The following is a 19,223-nucleotide window of genomic DNA, read 5'->3' as shown; positions in this document are numbered from 1 at the left end:
TGGACAGTGTCTTGAAAGGAGGATATAAGATGAACATCGACAAAAGCAAAGCGAGTATAATGGAATGTAGTCGAATTAAGTCGGGTGATGCTGAGGGAATTAGATTAGGAAATGAGATACTTAAAGTAGTAAAGGAGTTTTGCTATTTAGGGAGTAAAATAACTGATGATGGTCGAAGTAGAGGGGATATAAAATTTAGACTGGCAATGGCAAGGAAAGCGTTTCTGAAGAAGAGAAATTTGTTAACATCGAGTATAGATTTAAGTGTCAGGAAGTCGTTTCTGGAAGTATTTGTATGGAGTGTAGCCATGTATGAAAGTGAAACATGGACGATAACTAGTTTGGATAAGAAGAGGATAGAAGCTTTTAAAATGTGGTGCTACAGAAGAATGCTGAAGATAAAGTGGGTAGATCACGTAACTAATGTGGAGGTATTGAATAGGATTGGGGAGACGAGGAGTTTGTGGCACCTCTTGACTAGAAGAAGGGTCGGTTGGTAGGACATGTTTTGAGGCATCAAGGAATCACAAATTTAGCATTGGAGGACAGCGTGTGGGGTAAAAATCGTAGAGGGAGACCAAGAGATGAATAGACTAAGCAGATTCAGAAGGACTTAGGTTGCAGTAGGTACTGGGAGATGAAGAAGCTTGCACAGGATAGAGTAGCATGGAGAGCTGCATCAAACCAGTCTCAGGACTGAAGACCAGAACAACAACAGAGATAAAAATAAGCTATTCTAAGTCAGTAAGCTTCATCTGCACTGGAAAAACTAATATTCAATTTGGAGATATGAATTGGTGTTAGGAAGTTTGCCAGTTTCATAAGAGAAGAAACATTACGTCTGTACCTCTTGCTGTCTTCTTTACCCATGTTTCATAACTTATAAGACAATGTAAACATAAATGCTGACAGGATGACAACTACCCTTGTGTACTATAAGTTTACAGAGATAGAATGATTATGTTTGTGTTTTTTTATCAGTAATATAATGTCTGATTTTTTTATGGGTAGGATTTTTGTTGTCTGTTACTCTAGTGTGATGGATAAGTTGACATTTTCTGTGGTCACAATGTTATATGTGTGACTAAGGACATGGCAAAAGTAGCACATCATTCTCCCAAATAATAAAGATGAGAGCAGAGCTTAAATGAACAGTATCATTACAAACTAATAATCTTGTCAAGATTTAAAATTTCTTTCGTATATTTTTTCTAAGATAATAGAAAATGCTTTTTGTTTCTTTGTAATTTTTAACACGCTTTTTCTTTATCAGCCCGTGTTCGAAATCTAAATGTCAACAAAAATTCAAATTAGAAAAAAAAAATAATAATGTCCAATACCCATTTCATTGCAATTTGTTGGTCTCTCACAATTTTTGAACAACATTGTGATGCTACTACTGCTGCTTGCACTCATGTGAATAAACAGTGTTGCTATTGCTAACAATAAAATTTCCATAATATTCATTTTGAAGCAGTTTATGGTGGGGAATTTAATGCCTTCATATTCTCTAACATGTCGTGCAGTGTAGATGAAACTATAGTTGAAGAACTTTGCCTAAAATCCTCATCAATATGCCTTAATCACCATGCATGAAAGTACTGTCAATACTCTGACTTGCTTGTGGGAGAAATCGAATCCCAGCCTCTTCCAGCCATCCTAATTTATGTTTTTTGAATTTTCACAAAATGTATTACTGCTCATTGAGGCCTATGCTCCATCTCTGATTACTTATGATTGACACAATGTAAACTTCAATCTTCCTTTCTGAGTAATTGTGGGTTAAAGTGTTTAGCAGTGCAACAAATGTGTGCAGAATGGTTTACAGAAGGCCATAAAACATCATGAGATGGGTCAGGTCACACTACCCAGACCACAGCCTGAGAAGACTTACTTCTGATCTGAGTGACATTGGGCAGATCTACATCTTCCTCAGCTCTGGTGCAACAGTGGAACACTGTAACACACCATACACTATTTGGGGTGACAGACTGTCGTCATTTGTTATGGTGTAGGTTATGTGCCTGTCATCCACTTCTCCACCTACCTTTGTCAAACGTGCAGAAACATGCTAGATGGCAAAGGTGTATGGAACGATATCACTGGGGACAGGAATGGCATCAGGTAGTGTTTTTGGATGAATTGAGGTTCTGTTTGTTTGAAAATAATGGCCGCATTTAGGTTCGCCGTGGACAGGGCGAGTGGCTACGCGGTGACTGCATTCGCACAAGACACAAGTGCCAACTCATTGCCTTATGATGTGGGTTGCTATTGGGTACAACCATAAATCACAGATGGAGCATGTCCAGGGCACTGTCACCAGTGTGACGTATGTGAATAACATCCTGCTACCTGTAACCATACCCTTTCTGCACAGCACCCCAGATGCCATTTGTCAGCAAGACAATACACAACCACATGTTGTTACAAAACACGTGTCTCCAAGACGTCACAGGGTGCCAGCCTTTTGCTCTGGCCATCCAGACCACCTGATTTGTTGCCAATCGAAAATGTGTGGGGTATGGTGAAACAATGGGTGCAGTGCTGTGTCACTGTGTGAACCACACAGATGAACTTTGGAACCAGGTGACTGCAGCATGGATGGCTAGACCACAGGACACCATTTGTGCCTAGTACATGTCGATGCCATCATGCATGGAACAAATTGTCAGGGCCCATGGTTGACGCTGTGCCTACATGGCAACAGGAGACCTGTTGAACCAAGGTGACTGAAGTTCTAATCATTTTTGCAGAACATACTAATGGACGTGTCTTGTGAATACGAACATCCTTTCTCTAGTACTTCAAGGTAATTTTTTTAAACATGTGTATAACTTGTATTTAAAGAATACCCACATATGTCTATTACCATACTACCACAGACAGTAAGTAAGTCATAAATATAGTCAGCCACTACCATCAGTGTTGCACCAAAGTCAACAATGCATAACTGTACCAATGGCTTTAACCAAAAGTCCATACAGCACAGCCAAAATTGTTGCCATCATTATGAGCACTCTATCCCAAGAGAATCCAAACATATAACGGTAAAAAGACGATGGAAAATGTGGACCAGGAGGTGCTTCGTGTTACAAGCTGTTCTGACAACTAAACTTCAGTCCCAGAGGACAGACTTCAGTGATAATATATCATGTGAACTTTTTGCTTGAAGAAAGTGCTGCCATTGTGGATATTGGTAATTGTATCTGCAAGCTCTGTTGATGCTGTTCTATTTCTTTCCATGTGGCTGTCAGGACAAATTCCAGAGACAGCTGCTGTTTTTTGCTGTGCTGTGCTGGAAAGAGTGAAGAAACACCACAATAACGGTTTTGAGGCTGTTACAGTACACTGTTCAGATTGTTTGTCTCATATTTCGTATATACAGTGGGGAATGATGTCAACATAAAAATGTGGGGAGCACTTCCCAGAAGGATGAGTTCTATTTAACAAAAATCTCCAGTTTCTTACACTTGTGTAATTTCTTGTGGTTAGCAGAGGTGGTATAAAGCTGAAGGTAATTTCGGGATTAAATGGATAGAAACATTGTCCAAACAGGAGTTATTGTTGTAACTGGGCTTACCAGAATGGGCATTAATGTGGCTCTATTGACTAAATGCAGATTTATTTTACTTGTTTTAAAACTGAGAGATTTACTTTGATTGCTATGGTAGTACATTCTACAAAAGACAGTAGTACTTATTCCTGTAGCAGCTCTGACACTGAAATACATACAGTCCAACAACACCAAGTGGGACAAGCAATAGTACTGTGTGTGTGTGTGTGTGTGTGTGTGTGTGTGTGTGTGTGTGTGTGCGCGCGCGCGCGGTAGATAGAAGTGGTAAAATATCTTGTGATTCTTAAGAGGATGGTTTCATAAGTCTGCTAAATTTCCATGGAAGAATGGAACATTTTTGTTGCACCTTCAGGGTTGATAAGGATCACATAAAGAATTTCAAAAAATGTGCAGCGTACAGTTCATTATTGACACCCATCTGAGTTGGTCACTGTGATGACTGCCATTGAAAATGGAGAAAACTGAGTCTTGTGCTGTTATTGAACATTTTCATTTGAAGGGTTGGACAGCCACGCTAATCAAAACAGAATTGGATGAAGTTCACACAGACATTGCACCATCATCAAAGACCATTTACTCTTGGATTAATGAATTAAAACATGATCAGACAAGCACCAAAGACAAAGTGCATGCTGGACGTCCAGTCAAGGTCACCACAAAGGAAACTATTGACAAAATCCATGAGATGATAATGCAAGACTGCCAAATAAAAATTGGTGAAGTTACTGATACACTAGGCATCTCAACTGAACGAGTGCAGAATATCTTGCACAGAGAATTGATTTGAAGAAGCTGTGTGCAAGGTGGGTGCAGCGATTGCTTGCAGTAGACCAAAAGCACATCCGACACAACATTTCACACAGTGTCTGGCGATGTACAATCCGCAAGCCTTTTTCCGTGATTTGTGACTGTTGATGAAACATAGGTCCATCGTTACACACTAGAGTCAAAACAGATCTCAAAGCAATGGGCAAGGCTAGTGAAAGTGCACCGAACAAGACGAAGACCACTTTGGCAACTGGTAAGGTGATGGTCACTGGATTCCCAAATAATAGTCCTCATAGATTTCTGGAAAAAGGCAGACTCATAACTGGACCCTCTTATGCTTCATTGTTGGATTGTTTGAAACTTGCATTTGCTGAAAAACAACCAAGGTTTGTACACAAAAGGTGCTCATTCCCCAGCATAATGCACAATCATACACATCAGCAACAACAGTGACGAAAGTGCATGAATTGTTTCCTCATCCGCTGTATTAAAACTTTGTCTTCCTGGGAGAAAATTTCATCAAATGAGGAAGCTGTAGTTGCAGTCAATGAATATTTTGCAGACTTTTACAGAATCTGTTTTTCTAGTGGAATAAAAAAGCTGGAGAATAGCTGAACCAATTGTATATCCCTCAAAGGAGACCATATCGGGAAGTAAAGGTGAGTTAAAAAACTTGACATCCAAGGAAAGGAAAGGTGGAAAAGCAGCCCACCAACATTGATGAAATGCTATACTCCACACAGTGAGAGAAGTGCTGTGACTGCTAACAGCTGGCTGCTCTGTTGACAGCAGTCCTGTATTCAGCATTATGCACTAAAGTTTATTCAGCACATCTTTGTGCAACAGATTTGACACTTGAAACAGTTCCTCAGTGCACATGTGATTCAGCCAGATTTCTGCTTCTAATGTGCAAGCCTGAGCTCGTCATCGAGAAGTTGTTGTTACTTGTTCACATTTGTACCAAAGTGTGTTCTGTGTTATATCTTACACCACTTCCTCCCTTGCATTGCTTGAATATAAGTGCAATGCATTAATGACTCCACCAAGAGAGACAGTGCAGTGGTTAAGACATTGGACTCATGTTTATGGAAGGAGTAGATTTAGGTTCCTACTTGGGCACCAAGTTTAAGGTTTTTTTCGTCTCACATTAAATTCCCTGTCAGTTCCAGGATTTCCAACTGTCACTTATAATTATAACTTCCACCTCCAGCAAAGAGCTGGTAATATGAAAAAAAGCTGAGTAGTGCTGTGGCTCAGAAGCCATACTAAACCGTATCTCCTCCCTCCCGTAATTGGCTGGGTAAGTTGGTTCAAATGTTGCAGAAGGCAACGCAATGCCACTTCTATTAAAACCGTATCTAGTAAAGCACTGTGGTGTTAAAACTAACCTGTAAGTTTATAGCAGCTTTGCTTTTATGGTTTCCCTAAATCGTCCATTTCTGCAGTTTGTACAACCCGCAGTGATTTTGAAGTATTTGACCATCCTTTCATTGTAAGAAATATAAATTTGTTTAGTCTAAGGAAGGCAAATGTATTGTACACATTGTTAATTCTGATTGTGCACTTGTCTGTGAAATGTACTGGACTGTTTTGTGTAATTAAATTAAAGGATTATGATAACTGGGAAATGTTCACCCACCCTCTTACTCATTTTCAGGCAACAGTATTATATACGAGAAATCGATGCAGTGTTTGTAGCTGGCCAAGAATGCCCACTTTATGAAGTTCCTGGACCAAATTCAAAGAGAGCAAACAATTTTGTTCGTGACTTTTTACAGGTCAGTGTCCTCAATCTTAAAAAACTGCTGCTGAAATTAAAACTTTTTGATTTTACAAAAATATTGCATCACTTCATCAAATTATTTCTGTTCTGTGCAGGTTTTCATTTATAGATTATTCTGGAAGAGTGAACACGTTCCTCGTAGGATTAAAATGGATGACATAAAAAAGGCTTTTCCATCACATTCAGAAAGCAGCATAAGGAAACGCTTGAAACTCTGTGCTGATTTCAAACGAACAGGTCTGTACTCTACTTAATGTAATGCGTATGCATATGTATCTGTAAATAATTCTCACTCTCCCCTCTCTCCCCCTCCCTCCCCTCTCTCTCCCTCACTGTGTGTGTGTGTGTGTGTGTGTGTGTGTGTGTGTGTGTGTGTGTAGGGAGGGGGAATTCTTAACCTTGTTTTTTACTCCTGTATGTGTTTAGGCATATGGTAATTAGTGCCGTTAATGCAGTTTATATTAATTTGTTTTCTTGGATTTCTTGTGTAGATTTAGCTTTTGTTTACCATACTGATTTATTTTCTGGTATTTTTTTGCGTAGCTTTAGATCATTTTTATTTGACAGTTTTTCCAGTGAACATCCGTAAGTTCAAAAATCCGGAACTGCTTATGTCTGTTTAATATCTCATTGTGGTGTGCGTAAATGTTTTCAACATAATTTGTATTTTTTTACCCATTGTCTTCAAATAAGTGAAAGCAACAAGGATTCATATTACAGACAACACCTCTCCTGTCATATTTCGGTATATCTTAAGTAATTGAGCACTGATGGAATGATAAAAAGAGGCAAAAATTATGAAAGGGTTTCTCATTGTCATCATTGATTCTTAATTTTTGCACTGAAGAGGTGCTGAGAGAAGGAAACAGGTAGCTCAGTGCAGGAGTAATTTTTCAGAGAGAGAAAATCAGCATGAAACAGTTCAATGATGACATAGCAACGTTAGGAAAAAAAGAGCAGCAGTTGAATTAGGTGCTTAACAAAATGTAATGTGTGCTAGTTGAGTGCTGTTATATCTGTTTGAACAAAAAGATAACTAATGTGATTGATTGCCCAACAGGGGGTCATTTTGGGTGGTTAAATGTAAACTTGCACAAGAGATTTGACGATATTACAATTTTTATCTCTCTAAAATAGAATAAATTAAATATATATATGCAAAATAGGAAGGCCTGCATAAGACAAAAGGATTTTCTGGTGGAAAGAAGAATTGCTAACACCCAAATCGATAACCCTTGAGACCAGAAGAATATTACTGAAAAGCTGTGTTTGTAGCACTGTTCTGTATGGATTTGAGATATGGACAATGAGAAAGACAGAAAGGAAACAATTGGAGAAATCTTAGGAATGTCATTTTAAAATAGACTGTGGAAGAACAGATTTCAGATACTTTTTTCGCAGGGGAGTCATCCTCTTTGTTTTTAGTGGTGAGGAAACTGCCTTTGAAATCAGAAAAACGAATGCTTCAGATAACTCTGGCTTAGTGAGACATTTGCTTGTATGTACTCTTTCTTTGATGGAGAAAAACAAATTTACTGTTATTAAACTGCAGGATGTTCAGGAAGTGTCACCTGTGGAAATTTCCACAAGAAACTTTACGAAAAATCAGAAGTGAGTGTATTGGATTGCAGTATGTTGGTGGAATATAATGTGATGTGAGTTGAGTTGCAACTGGCTGGGTAAGTCAGTCCAAAGGACAAAGGAAGGTAAGGGTAAACTAATTCTACAGGACAGGAACATTTGTGATAAGAGGATTATGGTGTTCAAACCATCCTTTGGTTTGAACTGTTTTATTCCAATGTCAAGCCCTTGATGGAACACAAATAATGGAAAGAATGAAGGGAACATCTCACTATTCAGTTATGCTGTTGAGTTCTCATTTGCCCCATAAGAATGAATGGGTTATGAGCTTTCATATAAATTCTTTTTCAGAGCTAACATAATGCACATACACCTGCATTTCTATATTGTGCCGGCACCACAGCTTACCTAGGGTGTCAAGTGGAATGGTTCATGTGCAAAAAAGTTATGGTGGGGGAGGTGGGGTTGAGGCATGGGGACAGGCAGTGGGCACACAGGATGGCGAATCTCGTGGCACAATCAGAGGGACTAGTGTGTAGTGCACAGTGACATGGCCATTGGGAATGTGAAAGAGAAACAGGTAGACTGTGCAGAGGAGGGTACACATGCAGGATGAGTAAAATGGTGGTCATAAGGGCAGGGATGAGAATGAGTACGGGATAGCGGAGATTCAGGCCATGAGGATTATGGAATCGAAGGATGTGTTGCAAAGGCAGTTCCCACATACAGAATTCAGAGGAGCTGGTGTTGGAGGGAGGATCCAGATGGCACGGACTGTGAAGTAGCCATTGAAATTGAACATGTTGTTCACAGCAGTGTGTTCCACTACTGTGTTTTCAACACTGTTCTCGGTCATAGTGTGGCGATGGCCTTTCATTTTGATTATTGCCGGTTGGTGGTAATGCCCCCTTAAAATGGTGCATGGAAGTTACAGCAGAACTACTATTTGATATGGCTGATTTCATCATCCATTGACCTGTTGATAAAGATTTTGACATTTAAGTTGAGTACATACAACCTCATGATGTTAGATTTTCACATTTATAAATGTTTACTAACTGTACCTGGCCATGCATTTCTGTGGTTCAGTCTGATTAAATGGGAAAGAAAGAAAAGAGAAAGTGCACATCTCTAAAATATATGGGAATTGGACATACGTCTTAATCTCCTTCTCTGTCCCTCTCTTACTTCCCGTCTCTTTGTTCAGTTTTTCATACTTCCCGCTCTATCTTTCGATCACCTCCTCCCATCCCATTTTGCATCTCCTCTCCCCTCCCCCTCTCTGATCTTGAGTCTTGGTTACTGCTAATGTAAATTCGGATTCTGTGGTAGGATTGTAATCGCAAACCAATAAGCCAGAAATACAACTTTCATTTTTTTTCTGTGAAATTTGTCTGTGAGGATGAAAACAATACAACACATTTTGTGTATATATATGTAAAACGAGAAACAATATATATGGGAGAAACAATTTGCCTTATGGTTTAGATTCCCCAATATTGCAGCTAAAACTGGCTGCAACAAAGGAAACAAAACCACACATTTATACAGCAGAGTATTCTTTTTGTCACAGTCGGTTTTAACAGAAAACTTGTACAATACATTGTTGTTTAAAAAAATACAGAATCCATGTTCTTTGGAATGATTTTTATACCTGCATGTATATGTGTGTGTGTGTGTGTGTGTGTGTGTGTGTGTGTGTGTGTGTGTGTGTGTGTCTAGCATACCGTCTATTTGTATGATCATTACATATGGCAATCTGAATATTCATTAGAGTGTGCTGTAAAAATATGGAATTTACATATTTATTTATCAATATTATGAAAAGCAAAGTTGCTACTCACCCTATAGCTGAGATGCTAAGTCGCAGATTGGCACAACAAAAAGACTGTCACAAAATAAGCTGTCAGCTTACAAACCCTCTGTCAAAAATGGACAACAGACACCCTCATGCAACACAACTCTCACACACATGATGACGGTTTCTGACAGCTGAAGCCAGCCTACGAGCAGCAGCAGCAGTGCATTATGGGAGAGGCAACCAGGTGGGAGTAAGGAGGTGGCTGGTGTGGGGAGGGGAATGGATAACAGGATAGGGGTGGGGCACGGTAAAGTGCTGCTGGACAGCACGCAGAAACAAGGTGGAGAGAGGAGAGGGCAGCTAAGTGCAGTCTGAAGTCTAGAAGGAGGGCGGGGGTAGAGAGGGGGGGGGGGGGAGGGTAGGGGAAAATGAGAGAAGAAAAAGACTGTGTGCATTGGTGGAATAGAGGGCTGTGTAGTGCTGCAATGGGAACAGGGAAGGAGTTAGATGTGTGAGGACAATGACTAATCAAAGTTGAGGCCAAGAGGGTTACTGAAATGTAGGGTGTACTGCAGGGGAAGTTCCCACCCTCACAGTACTCCCTGCAATGTATGACCCTCCTGGCCTCAATCTTCATTAGTCATTGTCCTCACCCACCTAGCCTCTTCCCTGTTCCACTCTTCCCTGTTCTAACTCCAGCACTACACAGCCCTCTATTCCACCAACACACCCAGTCTTTTTACTTCTCTCCTTTTCTGTTATCCTGCTCCCTCTCTTCCCCTGCCCTCTGTCTAACCTTCCAATTACACCTAGCTCACTACTCTCTCCCCACCTCGTTCTTGCATGCAGTCCAGCAGCAGCACTTTACCATATCCCATTCCTATCCTGCTATCCGTTCCCCTCCCCACCCTATCCCATCCACTTCCTTATCCCACCTGGTTGCCTCTCCCATAATGCACTGCTGCTGCTGCTGCTCGTAGTCTGGCTTCAGCTGTCAGAGACCGTGATCATGTGTGTGTGAGTTGTGTTTCCATGAGTTTGTTTGTTGTCCATTTTTGACAGAGGCCTTGTTAGCCGAAATATTATTTTGTGACAGTCTTTTTGTTGCGCCTATCTGCGACTTAGCATCTCTGCTATATGGTGAGTAGCAACTTTGCTGTGTTCATAATATTGTTACATTCCACCCTGGATTTTCCAGTGTTTGAAATATTTCTTTATGTATTGTATATATTTAGAGAAATGTATATAAAATCACTCCAGTATTTGCATTCAGTGTTGTCAAATTTTCACGTGAATTGCCCAACCACTTTTAGAGTGAAACTTCGTGGCAGATATAAAACTGTGTGCTGGACCGAGACTCGAACTTGGGACCTATGTCTTTCGTGTACAAGTGCTCTACCACCTGAGCTACCCAAGCACGACTCATGCCCCGTCCTCACAGCTTTACTTCTGCTGCAAAAGACAAAGGTCCCAAGTTCAAGTCTCGGTCCAGCACACAGTTTTAATCTGCCAGGAAGTTTCATATCAGCGCACACTCCTCTGCAGAGTGAAAATCTCATTCCACTTTTAGAGTGTTGTGAGCACGAATATACACAGGCTGAAACTTTTTATACAACGATTAACATTATCCCTTGTAACAATGATCAGCCATGGATTAGTATTAATATTGTTTCATTTAACAGGTTGTTAAACGTACATACAACTGGCAATAATCAATAATTATGTGGCACTTGTGGCACTGCACTACCATCTCAGCAATGAGTTGATTATAGAAAATCTTTCTCAAATCTATGACTTTCATTTAGTGTTCTGTAAATGATGATATTCAGTCCCATAACATAACAGTCACGGCACATGGGGGCATTCCACATTGAGCGCAGTAATTGTGTTCATAAACTGCATGTTGCAGTACCCCATATTGAAGTTTCCACAATATTTGCTATTCAGAGTCCTAGTGCAGCCCATCCTTGTATTTATTCAACCATTTTCTGTTATATCAGGCCATTGCATAGCTTGATGGGCATCATTGTTCAGAAACAGAAACTGATCAGATTGACTGATTTTTTTCTGTACTGTATTCCATAAAGTATAAAATGATTGATTCAAATATCTCAGGGGATTCTGGTCCTTAATAGGAAAGCAATTAATGAAAAAACACCAACAGTGTTCGATTGTTCATGTCTGAATGATCCCCCCCATCCTAGCCTGTTTTTTGCTGAAACATAAAAATCATGACATCAATGGAATAAATGATTAGGAGACAAGGTAATGGTTTGAATGAGTGATGAAAATAATACAGTAGATCAATTTAAATAACATTTATTGACCTAATATATGACAATTACCAAACTTGCAGCTGCTCAGTTTGAGCTCCTAAAAACATACGGGAAAACAAAAGATAATAGGCAAGATTTCACCACCCCCTTAAATACTAGGAGCTATTGTGTTGACAGTATGCACTGCAAGCGTTCCACTGCAATAGGGGGTAGTTGTCTTTCAACACAACATATTGAGATTAATTTCTAGTGAACAATTACATTGAAACAAAAAGCACTCAGGTGAGAAGTAAGTTAGCGGTAACAAAACCAGTTTTCCTTTACCGGGTGTACTGGTATGAAATGAGCATTTTTTTTTTTTGGTGAAAATAAAACACTAATTTTGAATTGAAAAGTAAAAACATTTTATTCAAATTGCTGGCCATTGCTTTTTATACATTTTGACCACCTTTCTGGCAATTTGTGGACACCACGCCAATAGATACGTTCGTCTTTTGAAGCAAACCAATCAGACTCCAAATTTTCAACTTCTTCATAGGAATTGAAGTGTTCCTCAGCCAATGCATGTCCCATTGATGAAAACAAATGGTAGTCGGAAGGGGCCACTTCTGGTAAATGCGGCGGGTGGGGTAGCAGCTCCCAGCCAAGTGTTTTGATTGTATCCTGAACCAGTTTTGCTTTGTGTGCAGGTACATTGTCATGTAAAAAAATTACTTTGCCATGTCTTCTGGCCCATTCTGCTCTTTTTTCGATCAATGCGTAGTTCAGATTGATCATTTGTTGTGTGTAACGATTAGTATTCACAGTTTCACTGGGTTTTAGAAGCTCATGATACATCACTCCTTTCTGATCCCACCAAACATAGAGCATTGTCTTCTTGTCAAATCGATCTGGTTTTGCAGTCGATGTTGATAGTTGTTCCGAATTAACCCATGATTTTTCCCATTTAGGATTCTTAAAATAAATCCATTTTTCATCACCAGTAACAATTCAATCCAAAATTGATTTTCTTTCATGTCTTCGAAGCAAAATTTGACAAATGGTTTTTCGATTTTCCATCTGTCTTTCATTCAATTCATGTGGCACTCATTTTCCACACTTTTGGACATTTCCCATAGCTTTCAAACAGTCAGAAATTGTTTGTTGTGCAACATTTTGCATTCCTGCCATTTGCTTCTGACTCAAAGTATCATCTTCATCCAATATTGCTTGCAATTCGGCATCTTTGAACTTTTTTGCTGGTCTTCCACGTTCTTCATTTCTTACATCAAAATCATTATTTCTGAACCGTTGAAACCATCTTTTGCATGTTGCTTCTGATAGAGCTTGATCACCATATGCCTCGACAAGCATTCGATGCGACTCTGCAGCACTTTTTTTTTTCAAATGGAAACAAAAAATTAATGATTTCCACAGATCATCATGTTCTGGTACAAAATTTGACATTGTTAACACAATGAAAATATATGATGTAGTTTGTTCCCTATCGACACATTTGTATCTTAACACTCATTTCATATCAGTACACTTGGTACAATGTTTGACAAAATCTGTTCTGTTTTCATGGCTCATTTACTTTGTTAAGTCATCTCCCTCCCCACAACTCATGGAAAAAAAGCCACGAAAAAAAAAAAGTATCTGAGCGAGGGATATTACCATTCATTTTGTGTAGTTATTGCATTCTTTCTGATTTAGACATTCTATAACATGTTCAAGAGATACAGTGATGTCTAAAGTTTTCATCTAGTTTACAGATTTTTTGGTATATTCTATCATTTACATAAATGATTTCTCTATACATAAAGTGCCCAAAATTGTTCTTTTATTGCAAACTCAACTGGGTTGGTAAAGTCACTACATTTCTTTTTGTTTGTATTCTATACAATTTTTGGTTTTAAAGTCTTGCAGCTGAGAAAAAGTTTTGTATAGAATAAGGACTTGACAGAGTTGTGGTTTGAACGGAGGCTGCAGTATCGTGTGGCAGCATGTGACTGAAGTTGTCATCTGAGGTTGCCAGGCAACATTAGGCTGATGTCTTCATTGACAGTTGAAATGTGGGTGCAAAGTCAGGAACCCCCATCGTTGTGTAGGACAGATGATGAGTGCTCCTCAGGTTGAATGAGTTGTGTACGACTTTGTAAGAAGAGGTGGGCTGCAGAGTGGTGCAGCAACTGTCATTGTAGGAAAGCTGGACAGGAGCAGAAATTATTAACAAGCAAATTATCAGAGTAAACAGAAGATTTACTTAACTTGTATTTCTCCAAGTGCACAAAGACTCATTACAAATAATGTAGCAATAAATAGAGTACAGCTCTCAGTGTCAACAAGGATGAGTTTCTATGAACTAAAACGTGTACGATGGTGTCAGAGCTACAACTAGGTGGCGTCTGTGTAGCATTAAGTAGCAAAGAGGCTCCCAAGTGTGAGTGGGCTGTGTGACTACCACCAGCCATCCTATATTGCGACAGCAGAGAGTGTTCAAAGTTCAGGCCTGCTGAAGGCGTGGTATGGCGAGTGTGCACCGTGGGGTCCACCCGATTCCACCAGACAGCTGTCGGCAACTGACGGAAACTTGGATTACCATTGCCAACTTTGAGTCACCCATGAGATGGTATTCATAAGTGATACCATAAAATGGAGTATCATTCTTCAGTCATCTCAACAAGGAAAGCTTGAAACTATTTAATGGGCAGGATCAGAGCTATATTAAGGCTAAACATGCTATGCTTCCCTGTCATAAAGTTGATTAAGTACATTTATTTGGCAAAGAAATTTTAATTCACGTATACATACTTCAACATGATCCTGATCTACTGGGCACTCTTGCTTTTTACTACCTGTAAGTTAGTAAGCATGTTTAATGAGTAAACACATCACATATTTATGAACTTAACTGTCCTTGTCAGTTTATTAAAGGGTGAGTCATATTAGTGCCTAGTACTCCATGAGTCTTGAGTGTTGGCAAGCAACAGATGTCACTGTGGTCTAACTGCGTGTAATCTGTAGATGATGCATTTACACACAGCTTAGAGTGCAAGATGCCTGGTGGGAGTAGTCTTGTGCGGTGGCATTATTGATACCCACCATTTAAGCAAAAGCTCAGTCTCAAACTGTGGCAAGTGCCAGTATCACGTGTTCTTGTGAGTGCAAGTGTTTTATTGCCAACTGGTGGATGCACAGAAGATGAAGAGTGTCACTCAGTTTCACGTCTCTGCTAGTTCGTCAGAGGTGAGTACACAGGCACTGTGCTCTTTCAAATGTTTATCGGATGTCTGTCTGTGTGCATCACATAGCACCTTTGCTCGCATGAGCATTCCACATACTACTTTCAAACAATGGAAACTCCAGGTTGGAAGATATAAGTTGGTGACAGCCATAACAAAAAACCTTTGTCAGGAAAGAAAACATACATACATACATTCATCTACACCAACAAGCACACCTCGTGCACACGACTACCCTCTCCGGTCTGACCTGCCATAGGGGGTGGTCATGTGTGTGTGAGGTGTACTTGCTTCTCTCTCTCTCTCTCTCTCTCTCTCTCTCTCTCTCTCTCTCTCTCTCTCTCATTTTTGTGTGTGTGTGTGTGTGTGTGTGTGTGTGTGTGCGCGTGTGGGGGGGGGGGGGGGGGTGTCTTATGAAGGCTTTGTCTGAAAGTACTGTGTATGTGTCTTTTTGTTGTGTCTGTCTACAACTTAATATGTCATCTTAACATCTATTATTTCCTTATATTGTTGATATTCTGCTTCTTACTTTATCACATCAAACTCAACCGAAAGCACACCACATACCCACATGTGTTCTACTTTAATAACTTCACATAGGAACTAGTTCAAAGTCTTTTTTGGTAGTCCCACAGACCATAAAACTTTAAAAGAGTACTGGAGTCGAGGAATATTTACAATAGTTATTTTTATTACACAGAATACACTGCCTCCCATTTTCTTTCTTTATAAAACTTCTGTTTAATTTTTGTGTATATAGTTCTCACATGGCCTGATACTTATGAGTAAAACAAGAGAGTTTTGAACATCAATACTTGGGAATATGGGATAACATTGTTTCAATCTTGTACGTGATGGACCATCACATGGCTAAGAACGAGTCAGATATAACCAGCAAACCAAAGCAGCAAATCCACCATGATCACAAAAGATAACAAGAATTCAAGGTTAGGATGAAACAACCATTGAACAATTCATAACACATCTTACATCGTGTACTATGACATTGTGCCACTTATATACTGTAATATTGAGAACTTTACTGTACAAATGCTGACAAAATTTAATTGTTTATTTGAGTTAAAGACTACAAGACATACTTTCTTTGTAATAATGTGTTACAAATACTTCTTTCCAGTTTCTGCTAAGCTTAAAACTAATGCTTCCTTATTCTTTCTGCGTTACATACTGTACTGACAAGCAGGATTCTGTTTATCATAGTCCCACAGTCAAATCAATATACATTAGACATATAACCAATTTATATGTGCATATACATGACCTCATGGTGTGTCACTAAGGCAGTGATTTTCATCTCGACATATTCACTACTGGTCACATCACTGCAATACACGAAATTGACTTTTGGTTTTGCCACTAGCATTGCTCATATAGGAAAACTAGTTTCCACGGAAGCTTAGAAAAAAATCTCTCTTCCCATCTAGCATGTAAACAAAATACTTACAAGTCCTCTGTTCATGTTAAATAAATTGTCCATTCTTAGGTCAGATGTCCAAATTCTGAATGTACCAAGTAAATCAGGATTCTCTCTAGCCAATTGTGAACTATTTAAATTAGTGTTGGTTTTACACTTCTACTAATACTCTCTATTATGTACAGTAGAGAGGGGCCTTGTGGAAACCCAGTGCTTGTTAACTTGCAGTGAACAATGTTCAAGTTTGCAAATGTCAAAACAAACAGCAAACTTGTACAAAATATACACAGATAATGAAATATACAAAGAAAATAATAGGACAAAAGACAAGTATTTACAAATAAGATGTAATGTACTATGTACAGGACCTCTATCATATTTATTTCTTTAGATCTCTCTGATTCCATCTCTTCTTCCACTCCATCAAAAGGACTACATTGCATACCAACATGTTTCGTGGGGAACCATTTCCATTTCGTATTGATACTTCTTAATAATGCAAAGTTTACTGAAGAAAGCTTTGGCATATCACATCTACGTATACATCTATACTGTTCAAACCACTGTGAAGTATATGGCAGAGGGTATGCCCCACTGTACTGATTTTTGGATACGTTTCTGAAATAAACTGTTTTCAGCTATATAGTAACTTTTACAGGAATCCAGCTGGTTTCGTGATTTCAGATCAGATCACATCTTCAGGTGTACAGGATTTCTTCCAGTTCTGCAGATGAAAGCATGCCCTATCAGTCTTGTGAGACAGTCCGTTACATAGTGGTTATCAGGGCTTTTTCCTGTTACATTTGCATTTGGATCACGAAAAAAATGATTGTTTAAATTTCTCTGTGTGTGCTGTAATTAACGTAATCTTATCCTCATTGTCCCTATGGCAGTGATATGTAGGGAGTTGTGTTATATTGCTAGAGTACTCATTTAGAGATGGTTCTTGAAACTCCGTTAATAAACTTTCTCAGGATAGTTTCTGTTTATGTTCAAGAGTCTGCCAGTTCAGTTCTTTCAAACGGATCTGTGAGTATTCTCACTGCCCTTCTCTGCTTATGTTCAATATCCCCTGCAGGGCCTGTTTGGTATGGGTCCCATACAAACGCGAGTAAGTTTGCTAACTCAAGTCTCTCTTGCTGTGACAAACATTCAGATCTTCAACTTCCTTGTATATGTGGCCAGCATTGTACATTGCATCATCTTCATTTAACAAAATAGGTATGGTATTATTATAGTCAGAGTGATCATGGATGCACATCATCCAAGATCATATAATTTTTACTTTAGCTCCCTAACAGGATCTATCATGACATGCCCTAGTTTCACTTAAATTTAAAACAACCTCTTTACCGTCAACTTTCAAATGTCACGGGCCACATGGAAAGTCGATTTTTGCGCTCCTTATGCACAGGAATTGTGTTCCCAATAAGTAACTGACACAAAGCCCCTTCACCATGAGAAATGTACAACTAATGGCTCCGTTGTCAAATTCTACACTAGTCTGCACTTGATTTTCCAACCTCTGTCATCTGGCACCAGTAACACCAGAGACTAAACAATTTTGCATCAGTACGGTGCACACTTTCATAGTGTTGGTAATCCTTTTAAGAAAATTACCTGCAATAATGTTCATACTAACACTTGTGTCAAGTATAATGGCGGACGGAATTCCATCCACAGTGCCATTAACCGTGCTCTGGAGAAGTTCTTTTGGCAATTTTCCTACACAATGAGTCATCACAGAGCTCTTGTTTAGTATCCATATCATCATTATATCTTAATATACAGAGCTGCTTAGTGGAAGTAATTCCCTTATCTGTCCCACAACTGTCATCAGGGAGTACATTGAAGGTGTATTCAGGTTGATGCTTCATTCATTGTTGTGGGAAGTTCACCTGTCATCTCAACAATGTGAACCACATTATTTTCAGGTGGAGTTTGATGGAGGTCCCATATTGGTCACTTGCTAGTTGCCAGAATTAGCATTGTGAGTTTGGGGCCAGTTCAGTTGAGGTCCTGCATTGGTCATGTGTCTGTTATCAGGGTTAGAATTTCAAGGCGGTAGTGAATTCCCATTATGCGGAAGTCTCTAGTTGCCGAAATTCAAGTGCTACCAGTTTTGGTGGGGTCCTTTGCAATTGTGTGATACTCCGGGTTAAATCTGTTGTTGTTCCTTGGCTGCTTGCAAAAAGGTTCCAAGCTTATCATGTTTCCATGATTGTTTTGATCTGTCAACCCAGGTTGCATTGGTGCGCCATTGCCAGAATGTCTGTTGCCACACCCATGATAGTTGGCATGTGCGGCGGCACTTACAGGTTGCATGCTGCCATTGCTGTTAGCACATTTAAAATCTTCATGGATCAGATCATTCAGATCCAGGATTGAGAGGAAGTACTCCAGGTTATTGGCTGACATCATGATTAGTTTCTTGCAGATAATCAGCATTTTAGTCTTTAAGATATCCAGAGATCTTTAGATGCAACAAGATTGTCCCAGCAGGTCTGCAGTGAGTCCATCATCGTATGGCAGTGCCTTTTGTGCTGTGACCTTGGGGTGCAACTTGAGTGGACACGCTGTTGCACCACTCAGGAATGTTTTGATGTAGCACACACGTTATATCTTCCAGTTCATTCCGTATTGTTTTACCTGTAATCCTAGATACGTTGAGTTTTAACTCTAGCTCAGTGTATAGTATCTTCCCACCATGTATTTAATCTTTTATTAACCTGTTTACCTTTTTTTGTAACCATTTTGAAAAGTCATTGCAAACTTTTTGAC

At 39.4% G+C, this 19,223-nt stretch overlaps 1 protein-coding gene across 1 annotated transcript in view; it reads left to right on the top strand.

The window, feature by feature from the left end:
* LOC126267005 (transcription initiation factor TFIID subunit 1-like) overlaps positions 1-19,223 on the top strand; it is a 230,107-nt gene that overhangs the window by 107,457 nt on the left and 103,427 nt on the right. The window contains exons 11-12 of the mRNA XM_049971767.1: positions 6,000-6,120; positions 6,221-6,362. Coding sequence (XP_049827724.1) covers positions 6,000-6,120; positions 6,221-6,362 — 263 coding nt within the window. The remainder of the gene's footprint in view (positions 1-5,999; positions 6,121-6,220; positions 6,363-19,223) is intronic.

The sequence above is a fragment of the Schistocerca gregaria genome, chromosome 4, assembly GCF_023897955.1.
Source record: "Schistocerca gregaria isolate iqSchGreg1 chromosome 4, iqSchGreg1.2, whole genome shotgun sequence".
Taxonomy (NCBI): domain Eukaryota; kingdom Metazoa; phylum Arthropoda; class Insecta; order Orthoptera; family Acrididae; genus Schistocerca; species Schistocerca gregaria.
Note: the sequence above shows the minus strand (reverse complement) of the source record. Positions and strands in the feature narration are given on the sequence as shown.